The sequence below is a fragment of the Geotrypetes seraphini genome, chromosome 4 (genome assembly GCF_902459505.1).
Source record: "Geotrypetes seraphini chromosome 4, aGeoSer1.1, whole genome shotgun sequence".
Taxonomy (NCBI): Eukaryota; Metazoa; Chordata; class Amphibia; order Gymnophiona; family Dermophiidae; genus Geotrypetes; species Geotrypetes seraphini.
Genome location: NC_047087.1, coordinates 76,624,122 through 76,642,284, shown reverse-complemented (window position 1 = coordinate 76,642,284; position 18,163 = coordinate 76,624,122). Strand labels below are relative to the sequence as shown.

Below are 18,163 nucleotides of genomic sequence, written 5' to 3'. Positions count from 1 at the left end.
CAATCAGTTTGGTTTTCAGGTTAGCCATTGTGAATATATATGAGAATAATAGTCCAGGTGAGATCACAATCATAGTTTTGATTGTTAAGAACCTTGAAAATCAGAAAGTGAACATTTTTTTCTGATCAATGTATCATCTTGATTTTAGAAATCAAATCAATAAATCATACCAAGGCTTCCATGAGGACCTGCTTTGTGTGTATGTATGTGTGTATGTTTAGTTTTAATATAACCGGTGGTTTCCAGACCTCTTCATCTATGCAGTCCTCTTATTCAAACTCCAAACTCCCAATGTCCCCGCCCCCCATTCCCCAGCCAGGCTACCTTCAAACTCCTACAACTTTTGGGGGTACTACAGTAGTGCAAAAATATCTGAAATATACTATAATACTTCTTTCCTGTCTTCAGTTCCTCAGTCACCTTGACTCTCAGGACTCTCTCCTGATAGTCCTGCCTCTCCAACCAAGATGTTATAATCAGTGGCATTGTAAGGGTAGGAGGCAGCGACCGAGGCACCCACACCCTCCTCTCCATGTCCCCATTCCTTCCATGCCCCCTCTGCGCCTTCCCACCTCCCACTCCACATTGGCGCTTTCTCTCCTCCTTACCTCTAAATCTTTGCCAGTGCAAGTGGCTTCTCCAGCATGCTTCTCACACAAGTGTTGGATTTCCCTCTAACGTCACTTCCTGGCCCCATGACCCGGAAGTGATTCAGAGAGGAACCAGGCTGGCGCAAGCAACAGGCAGGAGAAGTTGCTCACGCTAGCAAAGATCTATAGAGGTACGGGGTGGGGAGGAGGGATGGCATGATTGTGATGTGATGGGGCAGGGAGATCCCAGCACCGAATTCAGAAACAACTTTTGGGTGTTTCAGGGCCAAAGTTGGGTAAGTGCCAATTTTTAGCCCCTCACCACCTAAGTAGACAGCTTAAATCGTGCCACATAAGAGCAATCCTATCTTTAAGTGGTTTGGCCTGTGCAGTCAACGGCTGAATATTGACTTAGCTGGCTCAATAAAATGGATATTCAATGCCAAAACCTAGATAAGGCCCAGAATTGAATATTTAGGAATAAAATCGCTAGCTGAATATTATGTATGTATGTATGTGTGTGTGTATGTAGGGGGGGGGGGGGGTCACTATTTCCACTTGGATACCATTTACAGGTATAAATGAGAATTCCATGTGAAAAGTGCACATAGAACCCTGATTCTATACAGGTCGCCCAAAATTGGGCATCCAGATTTGGGCGACCTGGTGCTAATTTAGATTTATGCACTATTCTATAATGCTGCATGCCCAAAGTACCTTGCATGCAACCCAAAAGGGGGCATGACAACAGGAGGGGCATGGGTGGGTTGAGGTATTGGGGGTATTTAGGTGCAGTGCTATAGAATCCTGGGATTAAGCACCCAACTTGTATGCAAGGATTTATGCCAGGTTTCAACTGCCTCTGGAATCCACCTTAAAGTCACTCAGCCTGGAGCAGCCTTTTTAGAATGGCACTCAGTGTGAATTTATCCTAGTGCTTAAATTTGAGCACCATTTACTGAATCTGGCCCAGAGCTTCTAAAATAATGCCCGTAAAACGATCCCGATAAGATGCATACAGGTGCTGTATACAGCTGCAGATTTCTGGCTCAAGAGTTTAATTGATCTGCTATTAAACAGATAAGTGTAGTAATTCAAGATCCAATACTAGAGTGAATAATGGCCTTTATGAATTCACAACATATTTATCTGGCCAATTTCATCAAAGCTAAATTGTCTTCAGAGAAGGCTACACTTTATCTCCTGCTTTTTTCTGTTACAATAGCATAGAAATGACAAGATGCGAATACAGGAAGGATTCCCACTGAGACTAAGCTGATATAAATTATGTATTATGCAGAGACTGGTCTACTGATGCTATTTGATCCCCAATTCTCAGTTCCTTGTTTACTTCTATAAATAGCCTTGGCCAGATTTCGAGATGTACTGTGTAATGGCGAGAACATCCCTTCCATTTAATAACCTCTGCAAGAAAACTAGTGTTGGAGATATGTTCCATGCAGTTTCTGGCAAATTCTATATAGTCCACCTAAAATTAGGTTCCTACATTGGTGCACCTAACTTAATTGATTAATTGGTGCCGTTAATTGGCACTTAACACCTCATAATTGGTTTAATTGCACTTAATTGAAAGTTAGGCATCTAACTCAAAAAGCAGAATTCTGTAAAAAGTAGGTACCTATTTCAAGGTACCTATCTAAAAAAATGTAGCTAGAGTGTAGATTCTGAGCATGTTTTTAAGTTAGGCGCCTGTTTGTGAATTATGCACCTAACTTAAGCAAAGAAAATCCTGGCTTAAATGCAGTATGCCTAAAGTTAGGATGCCTAGTGATGCCTAAGCCCACTTAGGCAGCTCTACGCGTGATTCTATACAGTGTGCATAAGTTTTATGGAATTGCACATAGAGCCTTACTAGTTTGTGCCAATATTTAGGGCGGACTATGTAGAATTGGGCCCTTTGGGCATGATTCTGGAAACGGAGCTTGCTGCAGTAGGCGCCTGCAAAAGGGGCACCTACTGCATATCAGTCACCAGTAGGTGTCGCGTCCAGAACCGCGTCTATTTTCTTCTACATACACCTTAAATGTAGGCCAGCATTTTGCAGGCTTGCATTTAAGGCATTTGACCTGCACCTACGAGAAGTGCCTAGGCATGCCTACAGACGCATAAAGCTACTTATGGCGTAAAACACGTCTACACCGGCCATAGGCATGCCTAGATGTCTCTGTACATGCGTGAATGATACCTACATTGTAGGTGTTTGCCCCATAATTTTTTTTTTTTAAGTGCATCCTAATTGGTTCATTAGACGGCAGTAGGATGCCACCTACAGCTGTGATGCTGTTTTTAGAATCAGGCCCTTTCTGGAAATTGCTCATATGTAATTCAGAAATGAGATAAACTTTATGTCTAGCAATGGGCAAAATAATTCCTTAATGGAGAATGTTTTAAATATTTGTATATTCTTCTAACATGGCTTAGCTGATCATGCCAATGCTTTTCTTCTTTTCCTAGACCCCAGTACCCTGGCAGGGAAAGTGGGACCTGACCATGCTCTTATAGGAGGAATAGTGGCCGTGGTGGTGTTTGTCACTCTATGTTCTATCATTCTGCTGGGCCGATATTTGGCAAGACATAAAGGTAGGAAATGTTGAATTAAAAGTGCAAGAACCTCTTTTGGGGGTGGAGGGGGTGGGAATACAGTAAGACTTCATGTTGTAGCATTTGTTTTCCTCCAAATTATAGATAATATTATTCTAAAGATTTATCTGGGCAACATTGGGAGTTAAGAATTACTCCCCCCCCCTATCAAAACTGTAGAATAGTTTTGTCCATCTAACTCATTGCTCAGAAAAAGAATCATGTTAAAAAATGACAATTTGGGTGTTCTGGGGCTCAGCTTTAGTTAACCAAGTAGCACTAAATATCAGTACCATGAAGGTCATTTCAAAACAGGTTGCTTAGGTTCAGAATGCAGAGAGGCTTCTGTTTTAGGCTTATTTTATAAAAACATATAGGCATCAGTAGCTCTGATTCTATAAATAATGCCTAGCCAAGTTCCATGTGGAACTAAAATTTTTTAAATTGGTTTCATTATTATGGTAAATGAAAACACCATTAAAATCCAATTAAAAAAAATTAAAAACAATTTAAGTTGCGAAAAAGCTTTGATAAAATTAGCTATTCCCCCCCCTGGGGGGGGGCAGGGCAGGATTAACCAATAGGCCAAGTAGGCACGTGCCTAGGGCCCGAAATGGTCAGGGGGGCCCGATGAAAGAGGACATCAACATTGTTTTTCCAAATGGCGATGGGCCCCTCCAGCATTGATTGGCAATGCAGGCTCCCCCCGAATGTCAATGCGCCCCCCCCATCGATGGAAAGTAAGACAAGCAAACAACATGGGTAAGAAAGGCAACGGGAACTGTAATTGTGCAAGCGGTGCTGCTTGCCCAAAGCTTCCCTCTAATGGAGCTTCCTGTTTCCGCCTGGGCGCATGGTGGGGCGGGGCAGGGGGCCCAGTGTACTTGGGTGCCTAGGGGCCCTCAACGAATTAATCCTGCCCTGGGGGGGGTGTTGGTGTAGGAAGGATAATGTCATTTCCTAGCCCTAGAACTAATTTTCCCTACCTTGACACATTCTGAGACTATTCTAGGCACAAGACTATAAGAGACTTTATAAAATATCAATCATGAAATTAATATTTTATGAACTCTCAAAACACGAGGTAGAAGTAAACATGTGCTGATCGACAGACTCGGTACAAGAATTGCACACAGGAGAAAAAAGCAAACTAGTGTCAAAAATATGACCTTGTACAGAATCTTTAAAGAGCAAATTGTTCAAGATAATAACTCAGATTTAATACATTTAACATTGAAAGATTCACTCAGTGCCATTCTTCCTGTACGTGTTCAAAAAAAGGTAGCTATTTGTATTGTTCTTGAGGAGAGAAAAATAATGCAGTAATGGATTCATGGGGTAGACAGAGTATGCAAAATACATCAATACTCTTTGTGGGGTTTTTTTGTTTTGTTTTTTTTCAGGGATATGCCCAGGAAAGTAATTTAATTGTAAAAAATTGAAATCCTACATCTATGCAGATGACATCACAATTGTCATCCCCATCCACTCATTCACGCAAGAAACAGAGCAACTCATCTCATCAGTACTTACAATGGTCGAACACTGGACCACCCAGTCCAAACTGAAACTAAATCCAGAAAAGACCAAACTCTTCCTAGCAAGTCCCAACCACAAATTAACGACCACCACCTTACAACTCAACGGCCTAACTTATCCTATTAACCCCACCATCAAAATCCTGGGAGTCATCCTAGACCGCTGCCTGACCTTCGAAGACCACACCAACACCCAGGTCAAAAAATGCTTTCATACCCTCTGGAAACTTCGCACCATCAAACATTACTTTGACTTCCCCTCCTTCAAACTGCTGGTTCAATCCCTAATCCTAAGCACACTGGATTACTGTAATATAATTTATATAGGCTCCTACAAGAAAACCATCCAGCGACTGAGACTTATCCAAAACACTGCAGTCCGCCTAATCTTTGGCCTCAAAAAGTCAGACCACATCACCCCTTATTATAGAAAACTACACTGGTTGCCAATAGAAGCGAGAGTCATCTTCAAATTCGCCTGTCTCTGCTTTAAAACCTTAACTGGCTTATCACCGATTTATCTGTCTCACCACTTCGTGTTCCCCGAAACCACAAGCACACGCAATACCAACCTGTTTACCTACCCTTCCCCAAAGGGATGCACCTACAAAAGATTCTTCAACAGAACTCTCTCATACCAAGCTGGCAGATGGACAAACTGCCTGACCACCCTTATTTCATCTGCCCCATGTTACTTATCCTTCAGGAAATCTCTCAAATCTTTCCTCTACGACAAATTTCTTGAACCTCCCCCATCACCAAATAACTAAAGACTACCTCTTTAGTTGGCCTCTCGCATTGCCTCACCACTACATACTTAACTCTGCTGTATATGTACTGTCCCCTGTATGATAAACCTACTCTGTTTCTTTACTGTATAAAATACCTATACTGAATATGTACAGTTCGCATTGTATCATCGCTGTAAATGTACAGTCTCTTACTCTGTAAACCGCTCTGAACTGTTTGTGGTACTGCGGTATATAAAAATAAAGTTATTATTATTATTACTATTATTTAACATTTCTATAGCACTGAAAGGTGTATACAGCGCTATCCATTTGACATGTAATAGATAATCCCTGACCTGAAGAGCTTACAATTTAGTTTGGACAGATAGGCTATACAGGGTTAGGGGAGCTCCATGAAGAGAGAATGATTGTAAAGAAACAGGTAATTTTACAGTGAGTGGGAGTTAGGAGTTGAAAGTAGCCACTTAAAAGTGAGCTTTTAACTTGGATTTAAATACTGCAAGAGATGGATCCTGATGTAATGACTGAAGTACTCTGTTCCATGCATACGATGCAGCGAGTCAGAAGTAGTGCTGCCCGATTCAAGGAAAATTGATTCGATTCAGCCTATTGAATCAATTTTTTTCATTCGATTCAATTTTCCTGCCCAATTGGGTGTGGTTTTGGTTTTTTTTCTCAGATGTCTTGGTAGGTTTATTTTGTAGCTTCTTCACCTCCCCCCTCCCCCTTTGCTCTCTCCTAACCACGCTGGCACTATGGTATAGACAAAATAAACAAACAAACAAAAATTTCCTCTCTCTGTTAGGTCCTAGCTCACATTATCTAACACCAGCTCTGGTCATTATTCAAATCATGTTGGTCCCAGGCTCTGGTTTCTGTTTGCCTTCTGTTAACTCGCTTGCCAGGGTCTTCTGCCCAATTGACGTTTTCTTCTTTCTCCATGTTCACCATCTATCTTCCATCTCTGTCCTCCCCTTCTATTTCCCTTCCCTCCCCAGGAGGTCTGGCATCCCCGCAGTCTAGCATTTCTCTAATGCCTACTCCCCCATCCAGTATTTCTATCCCCCCTCCCTCCACACCATCCCTTGGGTTCAACTTCTCTCCCCTCTTCTTTTTCCTCCCTCCCTCCATTCCATTGTTCACCATCTTTCCCCCTCTCCTCTGTTTTAAGACCCATTATTTCTTCCTCTTCCCCCCATCCTCAGTCTGGCATATGCCCCTCTCTTTGGACTCCCTCCCTTCGTGTACTTCTAATATCTATCAGGGGGTGTCCCGAAAGCCAGCAAGTTTCTCCCTTGTCTCCACCATCATCTGGCTTCCCCCTAGCCTCCCGGTCTCACTTTCAAAACTAACTAAAGCCTGCAGAGGATTGCTAGTGATGTAGCGATTCTAGCAGGCTGCCATTGGTCTCTGCTGCAAATTTTTCCTGGCGAGTCCAAACGACAAAATCAAAGACCCCTCAATCTCCCTGAATGGCCAAGTCTTTCCCATAACAAACTCCTTAAAAATTCTTGGAGTGACTCTCGACCGCAACCTTACCTTCAAAGCTCACATAGACCTTCTTGTCAGAAAAGGCTTCGCCACCTTATGGAAGCTAAAATCCATCAGAAAGTACTTCGACGCTCCCTCATTCCGCCTACTTGTGCAATCCTCCATCTTAAATCTACTCGACTATTGCAACATCATCTACCTGGGATCTTTCAAAAAAACCACTCAAAGATTGCAAATCATCCAAAACACGGCAATCCGACTGATCTTTGGACTAAAAAAATGGGAACACTTAACTCCTTACTACCACAAACTTCACTGGCTACCCTTGGAAGCAAGAGTGCAATTCAAGTTTGCCTGTTTCTGTTTCAAATCCATCCTTGGCTCGGCCCCCCTTTACTTGGTACCCCATTTTATCCTTGACCGCCCATCCAAACTCACACGTAGAACCCACCTGTTTAGCTATCCTACTCTAAAGGCCTGCCGTTACATAAGAACATAAGAAACGCCTTCGCCGGATCAGACCTAGGTCCATCTAGGCCGGCGATCCGAACACGCGGAGGCCCAGTTAGGTGCTCCTTATTGGAGACCCGGATTTCCCGTATCCCCCGATGTGATTTGCAAGAAGGTATGAATCCAGCTTGCGCTTGAAACCCAGAACAGTAGTCTCTGCCACAACCTCCTCTGGGATAGCATTCCAAGCACCCACCACTCGTTGTGTGAAACAGAACTTCCCAACATTTGTCCTGAACCTGCTGCCACTCAGTTTCAGGCTATGACCTCTTGTCCGTGTCACATCTGAAAATGTCAGTAATGCTGTTTCCTGGTCAATTTTATCAAATCCTTTTAATATTTTAAAAGTCTCTAACAAATCTCCTCGCAGTCTTCTCTTTTTGAGGGTGAACAGTCCCAGTTTTCTGAGGCGTCCTTTGTAGCTCAAATTCTCCATACCTTTGACTAGTTTCGTGGCTCGCCTCTGAACCCTCTCCAGTAGAGTTATATCCTTCTTAAGGTTGGACACAGTATTCTAAGTGTGGTCTGACCATTGCTCTGTAAAGTGGCATTATGACGTCCTCCGATCTACTCGTGATCCCCTTCTTGATCATGCCCAACATCCTGTTTGCTTTCTTTGCCGCAACCGCACATTGAGCCGATGGCTTTAGGGTTCTGTCTATCAGTACCCCCAAATCCCTTTCTTGTTCGCATTTGGCTAATGTCACACCCAATATCCTATATTCCTGTTCTTTGTTTTTCTTTCCCAGATGCATTACCTTGCATTTGTCTGCATTAAAATTCATCTGCCACTTTATCGCCCACTTTTCCAGCTGGTTCAGATTCTTCTGAAGATCCTCACAGTCCCTTTGAGAGCCCACCACCCGACATAGTTTTGTATCATCTGCAAACTTGATTATATTGCATGTTGTCTCCTCTTCCAGGTCATTTATAAAAATATTGAATAAGATGGGCCCAAGAACAGAGCCCTGGGGCACGCCGCTAGTCACCTTCTCCCAGTCCGAGAATTTCCCATTTATGCTTACTCTCTGCCTTCTGTTCTCTAACCATTTGCCGATCCATCTGTGCACTTCTCCTCCTATTCCATGACTTAGTAATTTACTCATAAGCCTTGCGTGTGGGACCTTGTCAAATGCTTTCTGGAAGTCCAAGTAAATTATGTCCACTGGTTGCCAACTATCCATGTGTACAAAAGATATCTAAATAGAACTCTTGCCTTCCAAGCAGGTCAGCTCAATAACTGGCTGGCCCACATCATCTCATGCACTTCATCCTACCTAAACTTTAGGAAACTACTAAAAACTAATCTATTCACCCGATTCACACCCTAAGACCCCTTTGCCCTACAGTGGCCCCTTTTATCTCACCATGTCCTGCTTTCCATTAAACTGCTTCCCATTAATCTGCTTCCCATTAAACCGCATCTTCATCTGCTGTTTGCACCCCCTGTTTTTTACCTACATGCCCACTTTCACTGTACCCTTGTTTTACCTACATTCTTGGATTGATCCTTTACGCAGATTGTCTTGACCTTCTTCACTGTACCATTTTGCTCTGATTGTACCTATTTTCGCTGATTGTACCATTTTTTCACTGATTGTTCCTATTTTCTCTGGTACCTATTTTCTCTGATTGTACCATTGTACCATTTTCGCTGATTGTCCAGTCCTTCTTCGTTGTAAACCGCCTCGAACTACTATGGCTTTGGCGGTATATAAGAAATAAAATTATTATTATTATTATTCCCTCTGCTGCAGTCACACCTCTCCTCTGATGTCACTTCCTGTTTTGATCTGGGATGGACCACGTTAGAGAGAACGTGCAGCAGAAGCCGATGGCAGCCTGCTAGAATTGCTACATCACTGGGGATCTTCTTCAGGCCGTAATTAGTTTTGAATGTGAGACCGGGAAACCAGGGGGAAGCCAGACAATGGTGGGGAGAAGGAGAGAATGTGACGGCCTTCAGGGAACCCCCTAAAGCTGTGGAGCTGAGGGTACCCATACTGCTGGTGCCTATGCAGCACTTCCCGACCGACATCCCACCACCACCACCACCACCACCACCACCCCGTGAGCTCTGACATCGGGCCTCCTAAAGCAGGAGCAGCAGCGGTAGTGGATGGCCAGCAAGAGGTAGCGCTTCGTAAAGGCTTTTCGCTGCCAGAGCGCTGTTGTCCTGATTTAGGAGGTCCAAAGGTATGCGGGGAGGAGGGTTGGTCAGTGAATCGGAAAGTCCAATTTTTTAAATCGATTCGAATCAGTGAATTGGGCAGCACTACATAGAAGGGACGGAATCTGGAGCTGGAGTTGGCTTTCTCTTCTAATTCTTTCCAGGGTCTGATATTCATTTGCCATTGCTCCTCTTCTTTCATTTTATTCATGATTTTTAACCTTTTTCGGTGCTGTTCATGTTGATAAAATGTTTACTTTTGTTAAATTGACTTCGTGTTCAAGAAGGGGGGGCATTGACTAAGTTACTGTATGCTATGTAATGAACTCTATAGTGAGTCTCCTTTTATCATATATTCAGTCATCTTAAACCTAGTACAGTGGTACCTCGGTTTACGAGTGCACCAGTTTGCGAGTGTTTTGCAAGACGAGCAAAACATTCGCAAACTTGGTGCCTCGTAAACCGAGCTTGCCTCGCTGTACGAGCGCCCCCCCCCCCCGGCGATCTGGCATCCCCCAAAGCAATCCGGCATCCCCCCCGCTCGCATTTCCCCCCCTCCACCGCGATCCTACTTCCCCCCCCCCGAGCAGTCAATGACACCCTTTACCCGACTTGGCACCAGTGACGGTGCCCGAAGATCCTCCCTTTTCTGGCGTGGCCTGGGCTGGGCGGTGCGTTGGAGATCCTCCTTCTTTTGGGCTGGGCTGGGCTGGCTTTGAGCATTTGCACATGCTCAAAGCCTTCTGGTCTCGCTCTCAATCTCGGAGAGAGCAAGACCAGAAGGCTTTGAGCATGCGCAAATGCTCAAAGCCAGTCCAGCCCAGCCCAGCCCAGAAGAAGGAGGATCTCCGATGCACTGCCCAGCCGCGCCAGAAGAGGGAGGATCTTCGGGCACCAGCACTGGTGCCAAGTCGGGTAAAGGGTGTCATTGACTGCTCGGGAGGGGGGAAAGTAGGATCGCGGTGGAGGGGGGCAACGCGAGCGGGGGGGGGTTAATGTCGGTTCGCAGGGGGGGAAGCTGGATCGCGGGGAAGGGTTTGGAACAGCGTCGGATTCCTCAAGGGGGGAGAATGGAGCAGCGCCGGTAGCCTCGTGGAGGGAGGGGGGGGGAGGTGGAACCAATCAAAGCAGTTTCCCTTACTTCCTATGGAGAAACTTGCTTTGATATACGAGCAATTTGGTTTACGAGCATGTTTCTGGAACAAATTATGCTCGTAAACCAAGGTTCCACTGTATTTCAGTACCAGAAAAGGACTCCAAATTCTTAATCCAGTTGTTCACTTTAATATAGTTGATCACAAATAAAAGAAAGATATGAGTGCTTACAGTTTTATATTGTAAGCATAAAATAGCGGCTGAAGCTTCGAGCGGAATAGAGAATTGGGGGAGGGGTATTGTGAAACAGGGAAGGCATAGTGTTGATGTTGGAGGCAGTGTGTGGGCAAGGTGATTGGCTAATGGGAAGGGTCATTACAAAATGGAACAGTTGATTTGGTGGAGGAGGGGGTGGGGGTGTCTGTGGATGAGGTCATGTGATTGAAAGAAGTTATGAGGAGAATTTTGGGCAGGGAGTCATTTGGGATGGGAGGTAGTGTGGGAGGGTGTTGGTGAAGGGGGTACTATGGGAATAATCTGTCTGCCCATTGTGCTAGGTCTTGTAGTTGCTGCGGAGGGGGGGAGTTGGGTTTGGGTAGGGTGGTTGGTCACAGCTTAGGTTGTGGAAAATTAAAGTTGGTGGAGAAATTTGTGGTTGCTGTGGGGCTAAGATTGAGAGTAAGTACAGTTTAGGTGCCTAGCCTCAAAACACACCCAAGACCCCCCACGATCCAGCTATAACTACACCTACTTTCTGGTAGGCGCCTTGCGTTAGGAACCTACCTGAAAGTGGAAGGCACCTACCACCCAATTAATTTTAATTTTTGCCAATTATGAGCTCATTATTGCTTATTAATGGCATTGATTACATTAATTTAAAAATTAAGTTATGCACCTAGATCAGCTAGGTATGCCAATCTAGACCCCTAAATTCAGGAACTGTAATGCTTGAAAATATGTGCAATGACAAGAACAGCAAGAAAAAGTGAGGTTTCAAACAAAAAAGTAGGGAGTCCAAGAGTAAATGAGTGAGTCACTTCCATTTATTAATAACAGCAGATGAAGGTAAAAACAGTCACTAGGATGCACTGTACGATTGCACCTGGAGAAGCACAGCTCAACTCAGTTGTGTTAATGTTTCACTGAGGCAACTTACAACTTTGAACTGATGATAAATGGTTGCAAAAGCGCGTGTTGTCCGTTATGCAACCAAAACCCTCATTTATGACTTTGCAGAAGTCCTCCTTTCCCTGAGTTAAAAGCAGTTTTATTTTTGACATGTTCACAGCTTGTTGGACTCCTGATGCAGGCGTTTCTACTGAAACATGGACGTGTTGAATAACGCTTCTCCAGACGTTACTGTGCATCCTAGCAACTTTTTTTTTTTACCTTCATATGCTATTATTAATAAATAGAAGTGACCATTTTACTCTTGGGCTCCTTACTTTAAAAAAAAATGTATTTATGGCTATGGTTATCTGTACTTGATATGATTATTTACACAGCCTTATTATTTACTGCTATTGTACTAACATATTTTTCTTTGTAGTGTCTTTTTGCCCCTGTTGCAGCCCATAGGGAAACTATGGCCATGCCTGGCATTGTTGATTTTTTTTTTTTTTTTACTAATACAAGCATTGTTGTACTCCAGTAAACATCTGATTGAACCTCTACTGGTCTACTATCTGCTCTTCACATTGTAAAACAGACTTTACATATAGAAAAACCTTTATAAAATTACCTCTTACATATGCTGTACAAAGGGAAAGGGGATGGGATTTGATATACTGCCTTTCTGTGGTTACAGTCAAAGTGGTATATATATTACTGAATATACAGGTACTTTTTTGTATCTGGGGCAATAGAGAATTAAAGGGGAGCGTGCAGTGGGAATCTGGTTCTCAAGCCTCTGCACTAATCATTAGGTTACTCTTCTACGCCAACAAATATCTTTCCAAAATTAAAGTCTTCTTTTACTAAGCCGCGGTAGAGGTTTCTACTGTGGCCTGGAGCACTAAATGCTCCGACGCTGCTATGACGCGCATAGGAATTCTATGAGCGTTGGAGCAGCGTTGGAGCATTTAACGCTCAGCGGCATGATAGAAACTTCCACTGTGACTTAGTAAAGGGGGGGGCAGTGTAGGCTACAGAAAATATGTTTACTCAGAAAGTACACTAAATATTAACATCAAATAAAAAGATTAAAACAATATAATTGCTCCTCCCAAGTTATTATCCTATACCTTTATCCCTTATCTTTTCTCTTTCTTCATTTCTCAATGTTTGTCTGTTAGGAACATAAGGGGAAGGGATCTGGGATTTAGCTATTACCTTTTGTAGTTGAGAGCTCATGGTGAGTTACAATCAGATTCATGTCCCTGGAGGGCTTCCAATCTAAGGGGCCATTTTAATAAAATCAGCATTCTCTAGCAGAATTGGCACACACTAAATGCTGAGAAGCCCATAAGTATAAAATGAGCTTCTTAGCATTTAGTGTGTGCTAGTTCTGTTGGAACGTGCTAAGCTTTTGTAAAAGTGCCCCTAAGTTCATGCCTGAGGCAATGGAGAATTAAGTTCACAAAGAGCCACAGTGAGATTTGAACTGTGCTTCCCTTGGTTTCAGCTGGTGCTCTAACCTTTAAGCTCCATTTTCACTCCATGCTAGATCAACTAGTTAGTCCATTGTGTCCCCATCTGTAATGAATCTGGTCAGTAGGAAGTACCCATCAAATGGTCATGAAGAAGTCTGCTTGTTGTTGCTCACTGTCAGAAGGAAATGGTTATGATCCTATGTTTGCCTGGTTAATAATTTTGTTTCCTCCAGAAACTGATCAAAACCTTTCTTAAGTTCAGCTATTCTGTTATTCCCAACAATTGTTCCCTTTCTTTCTCTCTCCCTGGAATGTGCTAATAAAAATGGCTGTCATGGCAGCATTTTAGCACATTTATAGTCTGCATTGTATATTCATTTCCTAGTAAATCACTATAAGGAATTTTATTTTGTTTGAGTCCAGAATTCAGCTTAACACTGGATCTGATACCTGACTCTTTTCTCTTTATAATCCCGATTTCCATAGGAACGTATTTAACAAATGAAGCAAAAGGAGCTGAAGATGCCCCCGACGCAGATACAGCCATTATAAATGCAGAAGGCAGCCAAGTCAATGCCGAGGAGAAAAAGGAATATTTCATTTAGAAGCAGACCTAGAATATATGAGTTTTACTTAACAGGCTGACTGCTGGAGAAGACTGGCTCTCATCTTTCAGGATTCATTTCAGCCATCCTCTGCCTCATTTATTAACTTACATAGTGCTATCAGTAGCCCACTCTTGGCAACAATCACCGTTGACCACATTATTCTTTAAGTACCATCCATTAATCAGGACGTCTCATACTGCCTAAAGCTCATACCCATTGCTCTTTTAACGTACAGTGCTTGAATATGCAGCCTTAACAATGTTAATCACCAAAACCATACTGGTGAGGCATTTTTCTTTGTTTCTAATGGCAAATGCAAGTTGTTTTCCTGCTTTTATCATGCCGCATCTGAGTGGGCTCTTTGAGGAGTTTCATTACATCTGCACCATTAGATTAAAAACAAAAACAAACAAAAAAAAAACCCTAATGGGCTTCCAAGTAGGATATTAAATCTAAGATTAGAGGGTTATGAAGGTAGTTTTATACATGTATTCGTATACATATGTAAAACAACCTGTTTCTGAAACATATGCCCTAACAATCGACTTAGACTTAAAACCATGGTGGAATAGGTTCGTTCTAGAATTGTACTTGGACTTAGTAGTAAAGTTTTATCAATTCATTAATTGAAAAAAAAAAAAATCAAGAATGGTACTTTATTACTAGAGCCATGCTTTAGGTTGTAATTATATCATATATTGATAACAGATTCGCTAAGCATAGGTTACCATTATTGCTTCCTTTTTTTCTATCCAGTTTGGCCAACCCCTCTACAGCTATCAGGATTAGATCTCTTTCAGTCCTTTCAAGAATATTTCTAGTTTATTTGCTTCATAGGGATTCACAGTGCTTTTCAGATCTGCAGTGTTTTTAGAACACAGTGCGTGAGGCATTCAGTGCAGTAAGATGTATATAGTGCATATAAAAAATCCAAACAGAGCATTATTTGATATTTAAAACTTTTTGACTGTAGGTAGGTCAGCTGCAAACAAGCCTTTTCTAATGACCACTGTATCCCTTTAGATAGGACTTCAAGCAGTATTACAAGTAGATAAAAATGTGTTTATTATCTTTGTCTGTATGTCCTCGCACTGTTCAAGCAACAAATTTTTCTAGCTCAGTTTTAATTTTTTATTTGTTCTACAAGAGAAGCACAATGTTAAAGGGAAGGTAGTTTAAAGCAAACAACCGGTACATAGCCTCAGGTTTTGAATTACAACCACTTTTGAGTAATATCCTATGAAGTATGTCATCTTGCTGCAATGTTCAGATGTTTCAATTGGTAGTTAATGGTTGCTTTCTCGGGGGGGGAGGGGGGAGTGTTGGAGGTTGCCAAATACTGAAAACGAAAATATTTTTATTTCTTTCCTTCATTTTGTTATGTCCAACACTTATTTTAATTCCTGCTGAGGCTTTTTTTGAATTACAAATATGAAACAGTGAATGATAACTAAATTTCTGCCATGCTTTTAGCACCACAGGAAAAGTCTCTCCCCTTCTCTTCCTTTCTGTGGATCGTTCCCAAACGTTTCTGTACAATGTGGTGGTTGAAAAACCTCATAAGGCTCCATTTTAAAGAGAATTTTTCATTTTATGTCTGTGGCATAAAACCTTTGGAAAATACAGTGTTGACCACTTTGAAACTGTGGCTGGCCACGGGGACATCTCCAGGCAGGCCACGGCTGAGTGGGAATCCACCATCAATGTCAATGGAGCCATTACTGGGATTCCCACATATATACTGGGTTTTGTTTTACCCTTTCTGAAAATAATATTTTTACATAGAACCAATCTTTTTGAAGTCTGAAAGCATGACAGCCCAATGGGAAGGTTAATCTCTTTAGATTCATTTTTGAAACTTTAGAATATGGCGATGTCTATCTGACTATATGGATAACAACAGTGCTTTATCTATGGTTATTCACCACATACATGAAAAGAAAAGCACTTTACTATATTAGCATTAAAGACTATATAGAATTTTTAAAATTGTTTTTGTTAAAATATGTATCCTGTTAAATTTTAAGAAAGAAGGTGGCCTCAATCACTCAGCACCTTCTGCACATATAAAACACATAAATAATAATGATGTGGTGGAGTGTTAAAATAAAAAATCATACTCTGTATGACATCAATGTGATTGCATGATTGTTTTTAAAATTCACGTCATGCCATCTGTGGAAAAAATGCAATAATATGTTTAATATAGTATGGTAGCTTGAGAGAAACAGGTAGGCTTTAGGAAAACATTAAGATTAGAATAAGTTTTCAAATTAATACACAATCTCTTTAAAAGATAATGAAAATCATGCAAGTTAATCTATAGGAAAAGGAAGAGGTGTTCTTACCATGCAGGAAGTCACATGTATTACTGCAACACATTTTTTAAAGCTTAATTACAAATCATTATCTGAAATGTGAACTTTGACAATGCTGCATTTCCATATCACCTAAAAGTTTAATTTCAGTGAACTGAATTATTAGACAATTAATTGGAAAACTGTTGAATCTGATCTAACAAGAAAGGAGCATCTTTATTATTGCAACCATGACCCCATGATCGAAGCAAAAGAAAAAAAGAAAGCATTGAAAATGTGCTCAAAAGAAAACAAAGCAGGGCACAGAATGGACTGTCAAACTACGGGTTTGCATAAAGAATGCTTTCTAAAAATGCTGTAAATTAATACATTCTTCAACTTGCATTGCAAGCAGGAAATGACGAGTGTATGTAGAGAAAGAATGACCAGTTTTCCTTTAGAAAATGTTCCTTTCTCATCTAGTCGATTAATACCATTTTTTTATTTAAAATATTTCCTACACTGTTGAAATAAATTGTGAACACAGGCTGTTCAGAACTGGCTGTGTGACTTAAAGGTCATGCCTATTCAAATATCTCATTTGAATCACTTTTGTATATTCTTGGCACTGATTATTTAAATGGCTTATTGAGTTTAGATTTTATTTTGCCTACTTGAGGCTCAATCTGATGCATAAGGATACCCCGAACAGAGTAAACATTGGAGGTAATTCTATAAATCGGCGCCTAGATGTACGTGCTATTCATGCGCGTCATAGGCACCAATAACTGATAGCTACTGGGTGCTATTCTATAAGATAGCACCCAAGTGTTTTAATGTGTAACTGTAGGGAGGGCATGCATATGGGTGGAGCATGAGCAGGCCATGGGTGTGTCTTCAAGTGACATGCATAACTTACAGAACACTAAATCAGTTAGCTTAGCGGGGTTTAAAAAAGGCCTGGATAATTTCCTAAACGAGAAGTCCATAAGCCATTATTGAGATGGCTTGGGGAAATCCACTGCTTTTCCCTAGAATAAGCAGCATAAAATCTGATGTATTTCTTGACATCTAGCTAGGTACTAGATTGGCCACTGTTGGAAACTGGATACTGGGCTTAATGGACCTTCAGTCTGTCCCAGTAAGCAATTCTTATGTTCACTTGGCACATGTAGGTGCACCCCATTTATACCTACTAGTAACATGGCATAAATGGTGAAGCCTAAATTTAAGAGTACCTATACCTACTTATTATAGAATTCTATAATGGCATCTTGGTGCACAGATGCTGTTACAGAATTGGTGCCCAGTGCTTGGCACTGGCACACTTAAATGGAGGTGCCAATTCATAGAATTGCCTCCAATGCACTTTATTTTGTAAGGCCTTATTAGTTTGAGAAATGTAAAATCTCTTTGAAAGCATGAACTGTGTAGGCATATTAGGAACTAGAAGTAAGCTCTTTCATATACAGTACTGAGGTCCTAGTTTTGTGACATATCTTGTGGGATCATTGGAGCACTTTAAATAGTCCAGAGGTAGATGATAAATTGCCAAGGTGGGAGCTGTCTTACATAGAACGTTAATATTACCCTCACATATGGGGAATACTGGTTTTGGATGAGGTAGGGAAATTTTTATTGGACTCAACAAAGGCAATGAAAAACACAAGAAGGGATGTTGGCTATTAATTCCAATGTGATTATCACTTATGGTTTTATCTTAATAAGATGCAAAACAAGACATTCACAGTCAGTTAGTTTTTTTCTCTGCTGTAGAAGGAGATAGCATTATAATAAATGTCAGGCACACAGATTCCTCCAATTTGAGAGTATTTGTACCCACGTGGGTTGCTTTTGGTGCAGTTCATGCTGCTGGAAAAATTTTGCCAGTTACTAGAGCAGGGGTGTCAAAGTCCCTCC

At 41.7% G+C, this 18,163-nt stretch overlaps 1 protein-coding gene across 4 annotated transcripts in view; it reads left to right on the top strand.

Annotated features, from left to right (window-relative positions):
• The window catches only part of CADM2 (cell adhesion molecule 2), a 1,574,179-nt gene extending 1,559,782 nt beyond the window's left edge, over positions 1 to 14,397 (top strand). For all 4 annotated transcript variants that reach the window (XM_033943857.1, XM_033943858.1, XM_033943855.1 and 1 more), the window contains 2 exons: positions 3,066 to 3,191; positions 13,825 to 14,397. In XM_033943857.1, coding sequence (XP_033799748.1) covers positions 3,066 to 3,191; positions 13,825 to 13,943 — 245 coding nt within the window. In that variant the 3' untranslated portion in view covers positions 13,944 to 14,397. The remainder of the gene's footprint in view (positions 1 to 3,065; positions 3,192 to 13,824) is intronic.
• The last annotated feature ends 3,766 nt before the right edge of the window (positions 14,398 to 18,163 follow it).